Consider the following 18,648-nt stretch of genomic DNA (forward strand, 5'->3'; position numbering starts at 1 on the left):
CATCTGTACTTGTGCCTGTTTTTGCAAAGAGACAGACTCAGTCTGACCTGAGCATTACCTGAGGAGCGCACCATGTCATATTTTAACTCCTTTGTCTTTGACAGATGCCTTGGCTCTAAAAGCCTCTGTCCATGGTGCTGAAGGCTGGCCTGATGTATGAGCGTAAGGCTCTGTTTGATAAATACGCCATGTCACTCTGCCTCTGACAACCATTCATCATGCTTGGCTTTCTCATGTGAAATGTTCTGTGTGCTGGGTAATTCAGTAAAACAAATAAAATGTGAGTCCTAAAGCTTAGACTCGGCTCTATCCAACCCTCCGTTGACTTTTCAGTACTGTACTTTATCTCTCTGTCGTAGGGACGCTGTGTCCCTGTCTAAACAGGAGCAGCAGCAGCTGTAGCTGAAGCACAGTGACTATATTCAGACCAGCTGAAGGACGAACATGTTCTTAATGAGGCGGCTAATGAGTTCTGTTCTTTTGTTGCTGTTTTTTTTTTTTTTTTTTTTTCTGGGTAAGGACGACCATTCAACCATTCAGCTAAAGTCTCCTGACTTTTTCCCTGTGGACTGACTCAAAAGGCAGTTTTTTTGTTCTGTACCACTTGGATATTATCAATATTTAGTTTTACATACTTGTAATTGAAATGTCACATAAGTTATTAGACACTTCACATTAACCCATGGCTGAATGATGGAGAAAACAAATATGAACCAGATGTATTATGACTAATATGAGAAAAAAGCAAAAGAGAGAAAGTAGGCAAATGTTTGTAAAAGAAACAATGACATTTATTTTTTTTCTCAGCACTTTTGTTAATTAGTCTGTTGTGCCCATTGATCACATATAATACAGTTAATATAAAAATGGCTTTTTAACTTTACACCCAAAGCAACAACGAAATGTTTTCTTAAAATATGTATGCTAAAAATACTGAGAAGGTATTTCCACTAAAATTACTGGAGAATAGCTTGTGATTTTGCAATGATGACATGGCCATGTTTTGCTGTGACTGACATGTTTCTTCAGTTTCTTCTCTGTTTACCTCATGTAGTTCTTGTTGTAGGCACTTACCAGGGCAAAACAGACTGCTTCTAGCGGCAATAATCAGTCACCTCAGTTTTTTTTTCTCAACCTGTTATATCTCTTTTAGTCCAACATATTCACATTTTTCCCAGTCACCATTGCAATGAGAACTACACAGCATAAACAGCCATTTGGAAAATGTCCTCTCTAGATGCCCATTTTGTAACTGAATTTCATTAAGCTTAATGTGACATTGTAATCAAAAGTAGTCTGCTCCTTGCCTTAATTTAAAACCCATTTAAACCGTTCAGATACAGAGGATTTGTCATTACATCAACATAATAGAATATCTAACAGTATTTCCATGAAAAATCAAGAATCCATTTTTAAATAGAAAAAGGGGGGTGGGGGGGTATATTTCATCAAAAGGCTTACACCATAGTCACTGTTATTTGTCTACTCTACTAAATCTCCCTTCCCATAATAGACAGGTGTTATTACTGTATCTCTAACTCGTCTATGGATGTTTGACAAAGCACAGACGGTATTGCTTGGGACCACACAGACAGTTCCACAACTCTGAACACATTTAACAGTCAATTACAAGAGAGTTGACCATCATCATCATCATCATCATCATCATTATCATCATCATCTTCACTTCCTTTTCACTGCCTGCATTTCTGTATGAATGGTACTGAAATGTATCTTTTTGCAGTAAATGCCCCTTCCTGTTGATGTTAGCTTGGTTTGATGTAACGGTTACAAAGCCACCAGCTACGGTTGAAACTGGGAGAGCATGTAGTCTATTTTAAACAGTTCCATCCCAGTCCAGTAATAGTTTTGCCAGTGTATCTGAGCCAGGGACCAGCAATGGGTATGCCTTTGAAACAGTATTACAGATTCCTCCACCCCTGCCCATCGCCTTGTCCATTCAGTGTAGTTGGTGTGTGGTGTTCCACAAAGCTGCGCTTCTTAAAAAGCATTGTCAGATACATTTATGACTGTGGCTTTCACTTCCACTCCACTTGGCAGTCCCTTACCCGAAACCCACAGCTTTGTAAAGAAAGGAGAGTGCATACCGGTAGCTTCCACTGGTGTCAGCGAAGCTTTGGAGTCGCATTTCCTTATATCCCCATAAAGGTGGTGGTTCCTCAGAGACACATAAATAAGCAGACAGGCCCCTGAAATCACAGCCAAGAGCACACCAAAGACGGTGATTACTGCTGCGTCCCATTTTTCTGTGTCCTTGGCTGCCAGCTCTAATCCCTTAGTGGTGACATTGACACATTTGGTGTCATGGTTGTAGTGGATGTTGCGGACATCCACACATACTTTGTAGTGAGTGGCAGGGCTGAGATGGGTGAGGTTGTAGACCTGGATGTCAGAAGGAACTCTGGTGGTAAACGCTGTGGTGGGATGGTTGACATCTGACAGAGTGTACCATTTAATGTTGGGAGCCAGGGTTCCAGGGCCGGTTTTCCAGGAAACCAGGATGGAGTTTGTCTCCACTGATTTGACGGCGATATTCAGAGAACCATTGGCAGGTTGGGGAAAATATCCATTCACCTCTACTGAAACGGATTTAAGATCAGCTCCAACCAGATTATGGGCAACACAAGTGTAAAGACCAGCTTCATTTTCTGTTACATCATAGATGTCAAACGTTCCCTCTGGGTGCATGTAGAACTTGTCAGACACTGTGTTTGGCAGGACTCTGGTACCAGATGGGGTGATCCAATAGATGTCCGGCTCTGGTTCAGCGAAGGCCCGACAGTGGAGTGACACTGAGCTCCCATTCTGTGCTTTAATATGCCCAGGCATGCTTTCGGGAGAGATGAGTGGCAGACAAATCTCCATCATCTCCCTGAAGTGCACCTGTCGAACATGCTGCCCTTCATACTCTGGAGGCTCCACACAGTAGAGAGAATCGGGCTCCATGAAGCGAATGTTGGTCTTGTTCATGTTCATCCAGCGGACTACACAGTCACAGCGGATAGGGTTGCTGTGCATACTAACTTCTCTAAGATTTGGGAGGGACTCGACAGTAATCCTGTGGAGGGCACTGAGCGCATTGCCATTTAGCATTAGGGTTTCTAGGCGCGGTAGTTTGTAGAAAGCATTAGGATGGATATAGGAGAGTTTAGGATTGTTGGTGGCTTCTATTTTGGTCAGCTCAGGGAGGTTATTGAGAGCAAAGCTGTCAATTGAAACTAGCTCTGGCATGCTATTAATCCCCAGTTCTTTCAGATGGAGCATATCCACAAAGTCCCCTCTCTGTATTCTTGCAATTGGGTTTTTATTTAGATCCAAAAATTTAAGATTTTTTACATTTCTTAGGGCTGAATGAGGCACCTCAGGGAAAATATTATCATAGAAAGAGATGCTCTCTAAGTTATCAAGACCAGCCAGTGCCTCATCAGGAAGCTGAGACAAGTTCATTCTGGTAAGTACAAGACTGCGGAGGTTACTGAGAGGTTTGAAGTTCATATCATCAATAGAAAGAACTGGATTCTCACCAATCATCAGGATCTCCAGATTTGGCATGGGTTCGAACCACTCTCTTTTAATGGTCTTCAGCTTGTTTGAATTGAGGTGGAGCCGCACAAGGTTGCTGAGACCCTGGAAAGACATCGGGGAAATAGAGGAGATGAGGTTGTGATTCATGTAGAGCTCCTGAAGGTTAGCAACCTCTGCCAGACATCGCTCAGGCAACTCTCGTATCCAATTCTCCTCCATGTGAAGAGACAGCAGCTGTGGAAGGTTCCCCAGATGGACGTCACTGATAGAGGATAAGTTGTTTTGTGATAAATCAATCTCTGTGATGTTGGCCAGGTAATCCAAGGGTTTGTCAATCTTGGCAACATTGTTTGTTTGCAGTAATAGTACCTGTGTGCCCACTGGTAATTTTTCCGGCAGGCTGAAGAGTCCCAAGTCATTACAGTCAACTGTCTGTGCCTCCATGTACACGGAACTGGGAGAAAACCAGGGTCTAATCTCGCATACACAGAGCTTTGGGCAATCAGGCCTCTCCTCAGTGGCCACAACAAAAGAGGCCATGGCCAAGCCGACAAAGAGACGATCCACAAATGACACGTCCTTCATATTGGACCGATTCCCTCCAGTAAGAAATTGGTCCTTGTAGATTAAGTGGTCTGAGCTGTTAACTTCACAAATAATGAATCATTTGCTGTAGCTGCTGAGGCGATTGACTCACCGCCCCTGCCACCACCACCACCACCACCAGCTGCAGTGGGGCTCCCGAGGGATGTTTTTGTCTTGCTGTGTAGACGCCCTTGGATGTAATGACCAATCACTCAATGTTGTCTGCTGGTGTCAGAGTTCAGGGCCAAAGTTTCAGGCAGGCAGACCCGAGAAGGTGGGCAGGGGAGAAAAGAAAAAAGGACTGACTGATATTATATCTCAAAGGACTTATATTGAGCACTTTTATAGTCGTCCATGAAGACTCTGCTGATGGCAAAGATGGATGTCCTCATTGACTGTCGTTACTAGCTTCCAGAGTCCACAGCCCAGTCCATTCCTACCTGTGTAAGCAAAACAGGACAGAGAGAAGTGGTGTGAGTATTACATGATAATAGAGGTCATCAGGGAATGTAGTAAAAGAAGGATTTGGGCATATTGACATTTGTTATAGGCACACTGATGCATGTTGACATTTATACATGCTCCCTTCAAGACACAGAACCATGGATTTATATCTGCTTGACCTTCTAGACTTCATTCTGGGGACATACTGCATGTGCCCCTACAATATGGCATTCAATCCTGATGTTAGCAGTGTTAGTCTATTATTGGTTAAAGAGAAGGCTTTATTAAGATTCTTAAATGGCAGACATCCTAGGGCTTAAGCTTAGCCTTTAGGACAAGCTGCTTAAAGACACTGGAATATGTCAGTCACTATAGCAACAAGTAAACGGGCAGCCAATAACACACACCATAGTGAGACAGCTAGGCTTATATAAACTAAGCAATCGACCCAGATGCAGTTTGTACCTGTTTATTACAAGATGCAGTGACCATAAAAATGCATTAATGTGTTGACATAATTAATTTTTTTGCAATCAACAAATCTGCACATTAAGAGGATTTTACATTTTTGGGAAATGCAGATCATGCAGCTCGTGAGTGGCCACACATCACTAACACCTATCTAAAGGTGTACACACATATGTGACCGCGCGCACACACACACACACACACACACGTCTAAAGGGAAAAAATGCATAATTATACTGCCATGGTCTTGGAGAGAAGAAAGAAATTATTACAAATCAAATCTATGGTTTTGCTAAATGACAAAATCATCATCAAAATTAAACCATAGCTGTCTCTGAAATATCTCTTACAGATGTGAAAACTGAGACTGCTCACAGAAAGTAGTGGACATGCCACTGACTGCACTATATAAAGTAGTGCATATATTTCCTGCTCAGAATTCATACAATCAAATAAAATGGTATAGTAACTCCACTCATTGTGTTTTTAGGTAACAACTTGATATTTAATATCAAGTTTGTCAATAATATTCAATAAACTTGATATTTGTAAGTAGTTTATTTAGGATATTAAAATGCAAGCCAGAAACTGTTGACCAGCAGTACCTAGTGAGTGTGGGAATTTTTGGCACATTATAACTCAGTTTTCAGCCCTTTTATGAAATGGGGCACATTCAACAGTAAATGCTTAAGCGTTGTAAGGCCAGCAAATCCACCAAGTGACCACATTTTACCTTTTTATCTACCATTTATGGTTTGCCAGATGGTGATACAGTTCTTTCAGTAACAGATATTGATTGAAAAATCTTGTTTTTTATGTAGTGTCTGTTCTAGCATCATGTTATTAGTGTCCTCTATTTCCTGCTATGGCAGAAGCTCCACAGTTGAAGTGTGCAATATATGTAACTGCCTCTTACTGAACAGATAGGGTTGATGGTGCTTGAGATATTTTTGGCGTATAAGAGCGCGCACCACATCATATGAAAAGTCAAGAGAGACGAGGGATGAAATGGAAAGAATCAAAAGGAGATGTGTGACGGCGCCTGGAAAGTGAGAACACGAAAAGAAAGAAATGGTTTAATTTCATCACCCTCACTGTTTCCACCTCAGTGGCCACAGGGGACATGTGGGGGAAAAAATAAAATGAAATAAATAAATAAGTAAAAAGTTCTGAAGGCAGCAGAAACGCTGCAGTTTGCCCCACTGGCGAAGCCAAGCCAAGGGTTCATTCTTCAACCTCTGCTCCAGCACGGGCTGGAGCCTGGTTTGGACAGGGGAGGGTGGAGGGGAGGCAGACATGGAGCTAGTAGAAGGAGAGTGAGAGAGAAAGAGAGAAAGAGAGGGGGTATTATTTTTCAAAAGCACCTGGCACTTTAATAAGCTGCAACACCCAGAGCATTCTGATAAACAGGGTTTAAATTCTCTCCCTCAGCACTGGCTCTTCATTGTGGGCTATGTAGTTGATCCACACCCTGGAAACAGGGCCAGATTCTGTAATTTAACCCACAGCATTTGGATCTCGTCTCTCCTCGCTATGGCTTTCCTCTTTACTAATCACAATTACCAGCAGTGTAATGTGGTCAGGTTAACTGTTATTGCATAGCTTTATTGTGCAATCACTGCTGGAGGCTCTAACAAGGTGTGCTGTTGTGTGTTTTAACCGCTATGTTAATTGTGTCAGTGTGGATATATTTGGACTTCCATTTTCGGGATCAATATTTTCTGTTTGAGACTTTGCAGCACTCCAAAGCAGAGCGTCTGAATTGGTAGTGTTGGTGTGGAATAAGAAATAATGTTGCAACACATTAAATCAGGTATTACTTCATCGATTTTGGCTAGGTTTGGTGATGGATTTGGGGAGAACATCTCGGATCCTAAGAAGGGGTAGAAGAGACAGATTGACAAACATTATTTTGTTTAATGTGTTCCACATTGATGAAAATTTTAGGATAGGATTAGTTAGGCATTACCAGAGAATTGGCAAAGTGGTGTGGCCAGAAAACACAACATGTTTCCCTGCTTATTAATGAGGATAAAATTCTGTTAATAATCCAACCCTTGGTTCATAAAAATCTAGATTTCAGATGTGGTTGTGGCCAGTAGTTATTTCCCAAGCATCACACTACATTTTGTCAATAAATTAACAGTTCCTGCAAATGTTTGGAATGGATGTAATTTATTATTTTCCTTATATAATCTTCTGATTATTTTTTAGATTATCAATTAATCATAAATCTATATAACTTTCTCTATAAGATGCATATAAAAGGAAAATATTGAAAAATGCCTATCACAATTTCCTAGACCTCAAGTTGATTAAATAAAATTGTCTGTTTTGTCTGACCAGCAATCCAAAATGCAAACATTATCTATTAACTATTAAAAGCACTAAGAAAACAGGAAATATTGACATTTGAGAAGCTGGAACAAGTACAGTACACTAATGGCCTTTTTGCTTCTGAAACAACAATTACGCAATTATCAAAATAGTGTACAGCAGATACATTTTCCAACAATCAAAACTAGTTGCAGCTAGTTCATATATCAAGCTTTCAGTCTGAAGTAAAATGGCCTTAATCCCACTAGAAAACAGTATCACATTGCACACAGAGTCAAAGCTTTGCTTTAATAAAACCATTAAAATTGTTGAGATTTTGTGTTTTGAATCTCTAGAAATTAAATAGACTTCAACATTAGCTCTTGCGTTGACGATGAGTCATGTGAACTAAGTCAATAAATTTAAAATGGATATTTTTTCTCAAATCATTATTATTATTATTATTTATCAATGCTGTTTTCAAATGTATGTTGCTACTTAACACTGTGTATATCATCATATTGAAAATGAGAGCAAGACCAGATCAAATATTGACTATGTTTTAAAGTTACTGTATTAACATTGTAGACAGATCTATTTAAATCTGGTTTAATTTACAGTCTCCAGAATTTCCGCTCAGGTCCCAGTGAAGGGCTGTTGAAGGAAAACATTAAGAGTCACTTGTAAAAAGGAGCCGACTGAATCCGAGGTGACATCTTGTGTGGCAATGTGTCTGATGTGGCAAATGTACCAAGACTTCAGGCATGCTTACCGCCTGAGTGGAGTAGTGTTGAGTCAATGACTTGGTTACATAATAAAACAGTTTAGAATAGATACAATTGAGGTACGACAGCTATGTAGTACACCTAGAAAATGTTTAATACAATGCTTTCTTTCATTCTTTCTTTTGGCAAATGTAAATGACAAGCGGAACATCGACGTAGCTCAATACACCTAATCAAGGTGTGTTAACACATCAGCAAAACTGAAAAGCTCTCAGCAACACAGCCTCCCTTTAGAGAGATTGTTTAGCTGCAGATATTGGGCTTGTTAAGGGTACAGCTTACTACTGCATTTCATTACACTTAAGGTTGAAATACTGCAGTATACTTTCCCACCAAACTACATCATTTTAAGTGAACTATACTAATCAGCTACAGGCAGTTGAACAGGCAAATTGGTATTGTGCGTTTGCATTATGTGAAGCCCAGTGAAGAGGCAGTCTGTATTCTCGGGGCCTTGCACCGTGACTGCTGTAACTATGTAGTCCACACACCGCTTGTACTAACCTATTAGCAAGAGGTCCAGTCGAGCTACCCAGCACTGCATTACACACACACACAGACGCACGCGCACACACCCACACGCACGCACACACACGCACACACAGAGCTTCTATGTAGAGCTAATTTCCCACAATCCGTTGCTCAGTTTCTGGTAATTGAGGTGGAGCGGGAGTGGAGGGAAAAGGGAGAGAAGAGATCTGGAGGACAAAATGACTTGCCAGAGGAAGAACTTGTTATAGTATCAGTAGTGGTGTATTAACCTCTGGTGACCCTGAGAATGCTGTCATTGCAGGAAATATTAACCGTAGAAAGACCATGAAGGAGAAGAATCAGCCAAAAGCCCAGCAAAGATTCAGAGACAACACAGACTTCCAAGCAAGAGAAGATGTGTATTTGGCATTAAGCGGCTGCGTAACTGTTGGACAAAGAGGAATGTGGTTTAATATGGCTGGGCCAAATACAATTCAAAGATGGATGATTGTAATCTGTGCCGGAAAAACGTGTGGAAATCTAGACTGGGGCGATACATAATCAACAACTGGTAATGTAACCTATAGGGCCTGAAATGGGATCTCCTGTAAACTAATGTCTACCTGCAATAACACATTAAGCCTACACTCTGACATTTGCTCAGGGAGCCAGTGGAAGCCTTTTATAGGTCAGTCTAAGGTGTTCACTCATGGAGCTAACACGAGTTCCCAGGTGTACAGGAAGAGGAGGTGGGGGGGGGGTCATTCAAGCAACAATCTCCAAAGCACCTCCATTACAGTAGCAGGCTGACAGTCTAGCCCATGGGCTTTTCACTTTCGCCAGTTTTAATCCAGAATGTGAACATTACAGCAAACAAGTTCCTGGTATCTGGTTTGCTTCTGCCTTAACTGTGTGAAATACGGCCGCTGGTTAAACCTGTCGGGTTCAGATATCTTTTTTTGTTTGCCACATGGGGGCCACAGACACAAGCTGTAAACACAACGCTGACATTTTATGTTCATATGAAGAGCTTGGCAGCATATTGCGTATTTACATATCACGCAGATATAGAGAAACATTAGCATTTATTTGTGACTCTGTAAGTCCAACGTAAACTCTCTTTTAGCTCTGTTTTGGTCTCCACCAACTACTGAAGGAAATCTGTGGCTCTTTAGCTGCTAAATGCTCCACTATGTTCACCAGCTAGCTCAGTCTCTCTCCTCAGTGATGCCGGGCAGACTGAACGGTGGGTTTTTAGAACATCTGCCTTCTAAGGTTGAAAATGACTCTGCGAGCTGAAAGACGTTATAATGCTCCATAGAGCTGAGGAGAGCTACAGATTCAGGTGATTATTATTAGAGCCTTACTGATGATAACTGGATTTGTGAGGTCTGGTCAATTTATTATATCTGATTATTATCTGTGGGTTTGTCATTACAAGGGACCTGTGGCAAATTACACATAGTCATTTGATGCATTACATTTTAAAAAATATTCATTATAACCGCTTTTAAGAAAAGTTCTGTACCGTAGGCCAATGTCATATAGATTTTCACGCATGTATTCAAAAACCAGTTTTTATATACATTGTGGCAGTGTCCTTCCATCACCATTAACAGTTGGGAGCAACAATATATGTGTATTTATAGACTTATTCCAACTAAGAAGCGATTGGGAAATGACAGTGTCATTGCATCACCATTATAAACTGGTATGTCTTTAGTCCTCGTTAGTCACAGATTTCACTCTTAATTAGTATGACATTTGACTATAGTGGATGCCTTGAAATCTGTCCTCATTAAAATCAGCACATTTAGGAAGTCTTACCTCCATAATTTTCTTTCTTTCTTTTTTTTAAAATTCTGTTATCTTAATTTTACACAGGCACATACTTCACGTGTTGAGTGGATTTCATGACTTATGTTCTCCAAATATACTATTTGGAGATCATTTGTCTCTGGAAACGGTGCCACACTAATCATGATATACCTGAATTGGGACACGTCTACATGGCTACGTTTTAAGAGTTTCACCCACTGTCAAGGTGAAAAGCCTTTCTATTCAGCATCTTGGCAACACCCCACACTTATTTCCCACCGGGCCACCTCCATTATACTAACACCGTGGCTGTTGCGGACAGTAATGGCACAAATGCAGTTTGATTAGAGACCAGTGAGATATGACCACTTTAAATTAATGAGTGTGCACAGTAGAGGCACAAAGCGTTGCTCCTCGTGGCTCTGCACTGCTAATTCAGGCAACCCTGACTCAAATCGGCCGGGCAGCCAAACAGCCAGGCAGAACTGTTTATTTTATGCTGTTTATTGAAATGAGTTATAAATCCTCCCCCTCGCTTCACAGGGCTTGGATGGAGTTTTGCAGAGTGGGGGAGCTAGAGTTGATTACTTTGTTGCAAGTTGGGTACCCATCGATGCCCTGTGTGGCTACAGGTTGACCTACAGTTCATGTAAAAGTAAAACTATTTATTATACAAAATACATGTTCTGTAAGGATTATGGCGGGCATAAAGGAGAAAATTTGTGAGATCTGAGCTGTGGAATAAGTTTCGATGTAGGTTTTGTGGGAGCATATTGGCCCTTTGGGAGATGATTATGAGGCCTGCACAGTTTAAGTGGTAACAAGGCAGTATTGCATTTGCTGAGAGGTAGACATTACACTCTCTGTGGTAAAACTGGGTGGAAGACATAAAGGTCAGACGTAAGTGGAAAGTAGGGCGCAGCCAGATTGCCTCCTCTTTCAGGAGAATAGCCTGTGTATTGTAGAAGTGGTTCAGTGGGAATTTTGATCCACTGGTAATAAGCCTCACAAGGCTTTCTTCTTCAAACCCCCCCCCCCCCTTCTGGCTCTTTCTTTTTCCTCAGTGTTCGTTCTCTCATTCACTTTTTCTCATGATATTGCAACCCCCACATATCTTTTTATAAACCTTGTCCTTTTCATCCAGTTTTCTCATATTTCTCTCTGCTCTTCAAACCCTTATGACAAACATTTCTCCTTATGTTCTCCATTAGTATCGCGATCCACCCAAGCAATGGGCTAGAGAGAGAGCAGGCATTTCAGTTTGTCTCCCTGCATATCTCCTTTTCTGTCGGCCTAATTGCCTTCTCAATGCTTGTCACCCCTGCTGTGCCACATCTGTCTGTCTATCCTGTCTGACCGTCTGTCTAAACGGCTCCTACTTTCTTACTGCCAACAAGTTTTTGGGAACTCCTTATCCCCACCGGATGTGCTTGCGTTGGGTTCTGGTTGCATTTCAGTTACCAGAGCTGATCACTTTCCACCTAGAGCTTCAATTTCCATCAGACACATGAGCTGTGAGCCTCACTTGCAGTTCAGGTGCCGCTCTTCTCCTTACTTCAGTTTGCGCCTCTGACATCACTTGTCAATGTAAATACTGTAAATCCATTTTCATTTACAGCTGAAATAAAATAAAATATTGTTAATACATGTCACAATAGGATAATGAGTGTAACTAATTTCAGACTGCACATAACATACTACTTTTATTTTGATTTCTTTAAAGTACAGGCAGTTGCTTTAAGTTGCCAAAATTATAGGAGACAAACACATATCTCCAATTTTAGTGATTTATATTTGAGTCCAGAAAATTCTCCTATTTTTAAAGTATAAATAACCATTAAAAACCAATTAGATAATATGAAAAACAAAATCGTCACAAAGCAGAAAAATTTGTTTTGTGTTGCCAATCTTTTTGTAGTGGGTATTTTTCTTTTCAGAGTGAATTATTAGCAAGGACAAACGCTTGAAGACATGGAACCTCTGCAACATTTCTGGTTGACACTGTGGTGGACATGTAACAAAGCCGTGACACAACCAAGCCACTTCCATCACACATCCTGGGTAAGCCCCTTAGTGGGTGGGTGCCTCTGGAAGGCTTTACTGTCCCTCCTTTTGCCCTTCACCTCATTGATTTGCTATTATACTTTCTCCAAGGTAAGGGAGAGTCCATTAAAGGGAACCTTCTATGCAGTGTGTATGTATAATGAAGCTTCCAGTATGTATGTGCATCTGGATGTGTGCACGTGCGTGTGGGAAGCGGATGAAAACCTTTCCCCTTACATCTGCACTTGTATGGCCATGAATCAGTGGCAAGTCAACTGTTAATGTAAAATCAATGATCCAAATTAACCACAGGACCCTCAACTCTGGTTTTTCAGCTCTTTTCTGGACAGGACTTACCCTTGGGCTGAGTGAGGGAGAACACACATGCTGCAGTATCGAACGCTATAGCACGCCCACCTGCACTCATCCACACACACACACACACACACACACAGTGGACAGGAACACATGCAAACACACAGAAAGGATCCATGCATTTTGCAGACACGAGCCTGCACACATAATTTAGCCAACTGTCTCCTCACAGAGAACATAAAAAAACAAACATGCACCGGCTCATTCGCATAATGCATGCATAACGCACCACACAGTGAAAGAGCACAGCTTGGTCTCCTTGTCTAATTCGCATAGTGCTGCATCTATTAAAATTAAGCCAAGGTATCCAGCTTAAGGCTGCCGCTGATAAGGTCAAAGGCGTAGCGAACATTCCAACACTCATTTCTCCCCCAACATAATCGCACTCACTCTTGACAAAAATCTGCATAATGTTCCATGTATAGCTGCTAGCCAGAATGAAAGAGGGAGGTGTGAGGACTGGTGGTGGGGGTGGGGGGACAGGCAGGGGGAATGGAGCCAGAGGCATATCCCTCAAAGTCAGAGCCAAATTGAATCTGCAGGTGCAAATGTGGCATGTGTGCTGCCTCTAAGATGCGCAGCTATCTATATTTATATGAATAATATATGGCTGGTCAAGGGGCCACAAGCCTGCAGGGAATAAGCTCCTACGGCAGACGGAATCAATCATTATATGCCACTGAAATGCATTTATCGCTGGCTTGGACCTCTTTATTATGATTTCATGGGGTTTGATATGGGCTTTCTCTTTCTCTTTTCATTCTCGGCTACTCTTCCTCAGCTAAAACAGATGAAAGATATGGTGTTTTCGAATGGCACAATGGCTTCGTATCTTTCCAGAGGCTTAGCAGTACAATGACAATTCGGCGGCGGTAATTGTTTTGTAATTTAAGTAAGTTAAGCGCATACCTCTATACATGTGTACAAGCATGCATCCATCTATAGTATACACGTATGTACCTGTACATGTATGCATATTCCCATGCATCAGTCACTGCAGTTTCATTAGTGCATGAAGACTTTGGTCTCCTGATACAGTATCACTCATTCACTCAGCTTTTCATTAGTGCACTGAGGGCCTATATGTATCAGCCTGAATGTAGAACAGATGGGCGGCACAGCAGTAGCCCTCAGATGTCCTCTCCTTCTTCTCTGCTCATGTTTGAAATTGCAATATGGACATATGTCCCTATCATGTCCATCTCTGATATGAATCTGCAGAATAGCAGACTAATTACCAATTAATAGCTTTGATTTTCTTTTTGTGAGCAACAATATCAGTATTGGTTTTTGTTTTCCAAATACCTGACATTTATCTATAATTATTCATTATAAGTTTCAATAAATCTTTTTGTTCAAGTGGTGTTCTGGCACGAAAGACTTTACCCACACACTTTGGAAGCGTGTGCTAGCTAAACACCAAAAACACAAACGTAAAAGCAAATGTCACTGGATACAAAGGAAGTGTCACATCCCATTTTGACATTTGATATGAAATGAAAAAAACACCAAAATGTCATGGATGCTGCCATCAAACCATGTTTTGATCCTCTTTGTTTTTGTTTCCCCTTTCTCTCTTTCTTTTGTCTCTTCTCATATAATTTGGGTCTGCTACAGTCCATCCACTAGATCCAAAAACAAACAAGCACACCACTCTCTTCCCCCCTGCTCCTTTTGCCCTCTGTCTGTGCTTATTCCATTTTAATGGGTGCCTGTGTTTGTTTGGGAGCAGGATGCTATCAGCGAGCCTATGCTTGGCTGCACAGGCTGATCCCCTGCAGCCGTCTTGTGAATATGTTTACATGCATTTCACTCAGGAGCCCTGATAGATCCTTGGGCATCTTGTTACCACCATTATGGGAAAAAAGAATCTTGTGATTAATTTGATTTCGATTGCGCAATTGTAGGCTTCCTGAACACCACTTTGAACCAATAGTAGCATTTGGCACCCATGCATCCTCTCACCTCACAGGAACCTGTCGTCCTCTGCCTATAGAGAAATTAATATGGAACCCCCACACTGTGCTGCCTATCATTCTCTCCAAACCTCGACAAGGCCACTGCAGGCACAATACCACTTCCACCCCCCCTTCCCACCTGCTTCTTACCGTTTCACACACAGATCAATAGGCAATTCGCAAAGCCACTCACTTTAAGCGTATGACTTGTTGTGGACATGTAATATTGATTTGTTTTGAACAAATGTGCCCAAATTAATGAAGAAGCCCATTACTCCTTTGCTTTATTGTTCTTATCACCATGGGGAGAAACTGTAACGTGGCTGTAATGTTATGATGCAAGCATATACTTGTGTTTGAGCTATTTGGGACTGTATTTTGCACGACATGGAATCTCAGCTGCAGGCTCACTTTTGAAAAGCTGGTGGCTGAATATAAGATATAAACAACCTTGGTTCAGTCTAAGTGGGAACAATACGTAGCGTGTAGGCTGAGGTTTTCTCAGCGTGGCATGGTGTCTGATGTGAGGGCATGATGGCTCTCATGTGGCATTTGACTGTGTTTCGTATTGAGCAGCTGCCTTGGGTGAGTCATTTGCACTGTGGAGGCCAAAATCTATTGTATCCATCACCGGAAACAAGCAAGCGGACACACACAGACTCACACACACACACACGCACGCACGCACGCACGCGCGCGCGCATGCATACACCGAACATGTCTGCACAGAAGATTACAGCAGTCAGATTCAATAGCCCCCTTGGTGAAAATCACATTTGTCATTATCAGCCATTATCTGTTTATCTGCCTTTGAAATATTCATGAGTAATACATCTGCTGGATGACATACATTTTGGACAGAGAAGAGAGGGTGTGAGAGATAAAATGGGAGGGGGTGAGGGAGAGAAAGAGAGGGTAGAGAGACGCCCCACTGCAGTTATGGGATTAGTGAATACCCCCCCACCCCCCCCCATAGCCGGATCCCTGGATGTGTGGGTGTACAGGCACAAGCAGGTGAAGTGATGATGGCGAATGCGCTCCTACATGCCTCTCGGTGGTTTTGTTAATTACGCAAAAGCCCTGGATGCAACGTGCCGATATGGCGTTGAAAGCAAAGACACCCCTCTTCACCATTGGGGGAGTGTGTGATAGTGTTATGGTTTTTTTTTTTTTGTTTGTTTTTTTTTTTAAAGCCCGAGGATGTGTAACGTACTTTGGTGGCATGTGTAGGTAACGACTTTTCTGTTTGCAACAGGAAGGTTTAACGGGGGGGGGCATTCTGTAGATTTCTTCGAGACGTGTCTGGTGTGCGCTCACTAAGCAGGACCGGGGGACATGAAACTGCCAGTCCATCACTCCATGCACACGCACACACAAACACAGACGCGCGCGCACGTGTCCGTTTTGTAATTTGTCTTTTTGCCCTGAACAGAGTCCTTTGAGAATCCGGTCTCTTTGAGGCGCATCCTGCATAGTTGCGCAAAAGCGCGACTCCACGTCAACTGAGGGTTCGAGGCCAGTCATCAGCAGAATTATCTTACAATATTTCCCCTAATTTCTGCAATCACGCGCGAGACATTAGTATGTGTGAAGCGAAATGACGTGTTAAGTCAACGGCGAGTCTGTATGTCTAGTAAAAAATCCCCGAATCACTGAATCCAGGCGTTTTTCATTAACTTGGAAAATGCGTTGCGCAGAAGCAACCATGCGATATGTATCAAATGACAGAAACATATTTGAGGAGTAAACAGAGTAAACTTACCCGATTTAACCATCATAGTCCTCGGACCAGTATGTGTTGTCTATATTCCCATCAAGCGCGCCGCTTCAGTGACGAGAGAGCCCCAGCGCGCCACATAAAGCCAGTCAACAATGTGTGGTCTTCTTATTTTCACGCAGTTGATGAGAAATCAGTTCTAGACTCTCTTCCACTGCAAAACACACGGCTTCTGCGTGAGGGGAGGGCAAAGCCAAACAGCGAAGTCCAAAAGCAGGCTGGCCAGAGTGTGGAGAGAGATTCATGTGTTCCCCGTGCCCTTCCCTTCCCGTCTTCACAGCGTCTGTTAAGGGCGCATCTCTCCCCTCGATCAAGTGTCAGGCGGACCACATAGATGCGCCGCCGTCTCCTCAGCAGTCATTAATATCAGAACAAACCCTGACTCTCCAGAGAACAGCCAATAGCGTCAGAGAAGCAGGCGAGGTGCTCGCAGCATCCCTGCTCTGGTTGGCTGAGAGGAGCCGTCAGTCATATCCCAGAAGCCTGTTCTCATCTATGTCTTCTTCTCTTGGTGGTGAGGCACGCTGCAAAAAATATCCATATTAACAAGTCAGTCAGCCTAGTCATGAGTCGTAAAATAGTGTTTAAAGTAAGAAACACAAATACAGGTGGATAAGATAGGCAGTGTTAACATATTAAAGTCTTAATATTTAAATAAAGGAATAAATAAAGGCACTCCACTGACATCCAAATGATGTCAGTTCAATGTAATAGGTTGAAGATGTTTATCTGCACTGTAGGGCTCTTTCACTTCCTAAGTCCTGTTGCCCACTAGCCAGCACCAGGCATGATGTCTGACCCGACACAGGCGGGTTGCTCAGTTTGACTTGTTTGTCTTGACTCACAAAATACTCCATAATTAACCCTTGCAATGTGGAAACTCATGTCTGCAAGTTCACCCCTGTTACCTGTTACCTAGTGGACTCTACACCTGGGATAAAATCAGGTTGCACCAACGTCACAACTACAGTCTTACTACACATGATGATACTTCATTTTGCTAACTAGTTACTTAATGCTTGGGGATGTGCTATTAGAAACTGTAGTCATGCAACATGTCATCCAATCACACAGAATCCATTAATGTAAACACAGACGTCACTGCAGCCTGACACGCTGCAAAAAAACATTAAAGACTGTTCCAAGTGATACAGGAGCCGTGATGGGAGATGTATCTTTTACAGAAATAGAAGTAACAATACTACACTGTAAAAAAACAAACAAAATACTCCATCAAAAGTGTAAGTCCTGCATTGACATTTTTAGCAATTAGCAAAATGTAATTCAAAGTATTAAAAGTAAAAGCGCTCATTGCAGAGAAGCTAGCTGTCTTTCAGAGTCAAGCTAAATCTGTTGATGTCTTAGCATCGACTGCACAGCTTCAGTTATATAAAGAAAGGAAATGACTATGTCCAAAGTTAAAGACGTGCTGTTAGACATATAAGAGTTCATAATTTACATTTACTTAATTTACATGTACTCTCTCTCCCTCTTTATGTGCAAATATTTTTCATTCTAAAAGTTTAACCACTAAACATAAGACTTCCCTAACTTCACCGTAAATTCTCAGTGTTTGGAGGTTTTAAGTTTCAACATTACACTTGTGTAAGCTGCATATTCGACCATGGCTGACTTCCAAATTAGTTGTGATGTCACAAAGTGCTGCTCGTACATAGGCGTGTTGAGTCAAGATTTAAGGTGAGGGCAGGGAAACCTTTCCTCCTTCGGCTAATGAGTGTGAAACAGCTTGTGAGGGTCAAACTCTGCACATACATCATTCTGCAGAACGAAGGACAAACACCGAAACGACATCACAATAAGCAGAACATTTTTGTGCGGAGGACTTTAATAAAACACACTCACATAAACACATAATGCTGCTGTCATCTTGTGTGTTTATCACCTGCAGTACACTGCAATCTTACTTTAACTACAGATGTGTTCATATTTTTTATGATATAAAGTTATTTTATCCATTTTCTACTATATTGTCCTGTTTGACTTATTTTTTATTTTAACAGAAACTTTATGTAAGGCAATTGAATTAAATATTATATTTTGA

At 41.8% G+C, this 18,648-nt stretch overlaps 1 protein-coding gene across 1 annotated transcript; it reads right to left on the reverse strand.

Annotated features, from left to right (window-relative positions):
- Positions 1-782: 782 nt before the first annotated feature.
- On the reverse strand, positions 783-16,929 carry LOC111224832 (leucine-rich repeat neuronal protein 3-like). Its single transcript, XM_022749499.1, has 2 exons — positions 16,572-16,929; positions 783-4,571 (listed from the first exon to the last, which is right to left on the reverse strand). The coding sequence occupies exon 2, from the start codon at positions 4,129-4,131 to the stop codon at positions 2,002-2,004; it is 2,130 nt and encodes a 709-aa protein (XP_022605220.1). The 5' UTR covers positions 4,132-4,571; positions 16,572-16,929; the 3' UTR covers positions 783-2,001.
- Positions 16,930-18,648: the final 1,719 nt, after the last annotated feature.

Source organism: Seriola dumerili, unplaced genomic scaffold (genome assembly GCF_002260705.1).
Source record: "Seriola dumerili isolate Sdu_G_001 unplaced genomic scaffold, Sdu_1.0 BDQW01000138.1, whole genome shotgun sequence".
NCBI lineage: Eukaryota > Metazoa > Chordata > Actinopteri > Carangiformes > Carangidae > Seriola > Seriola dumerili.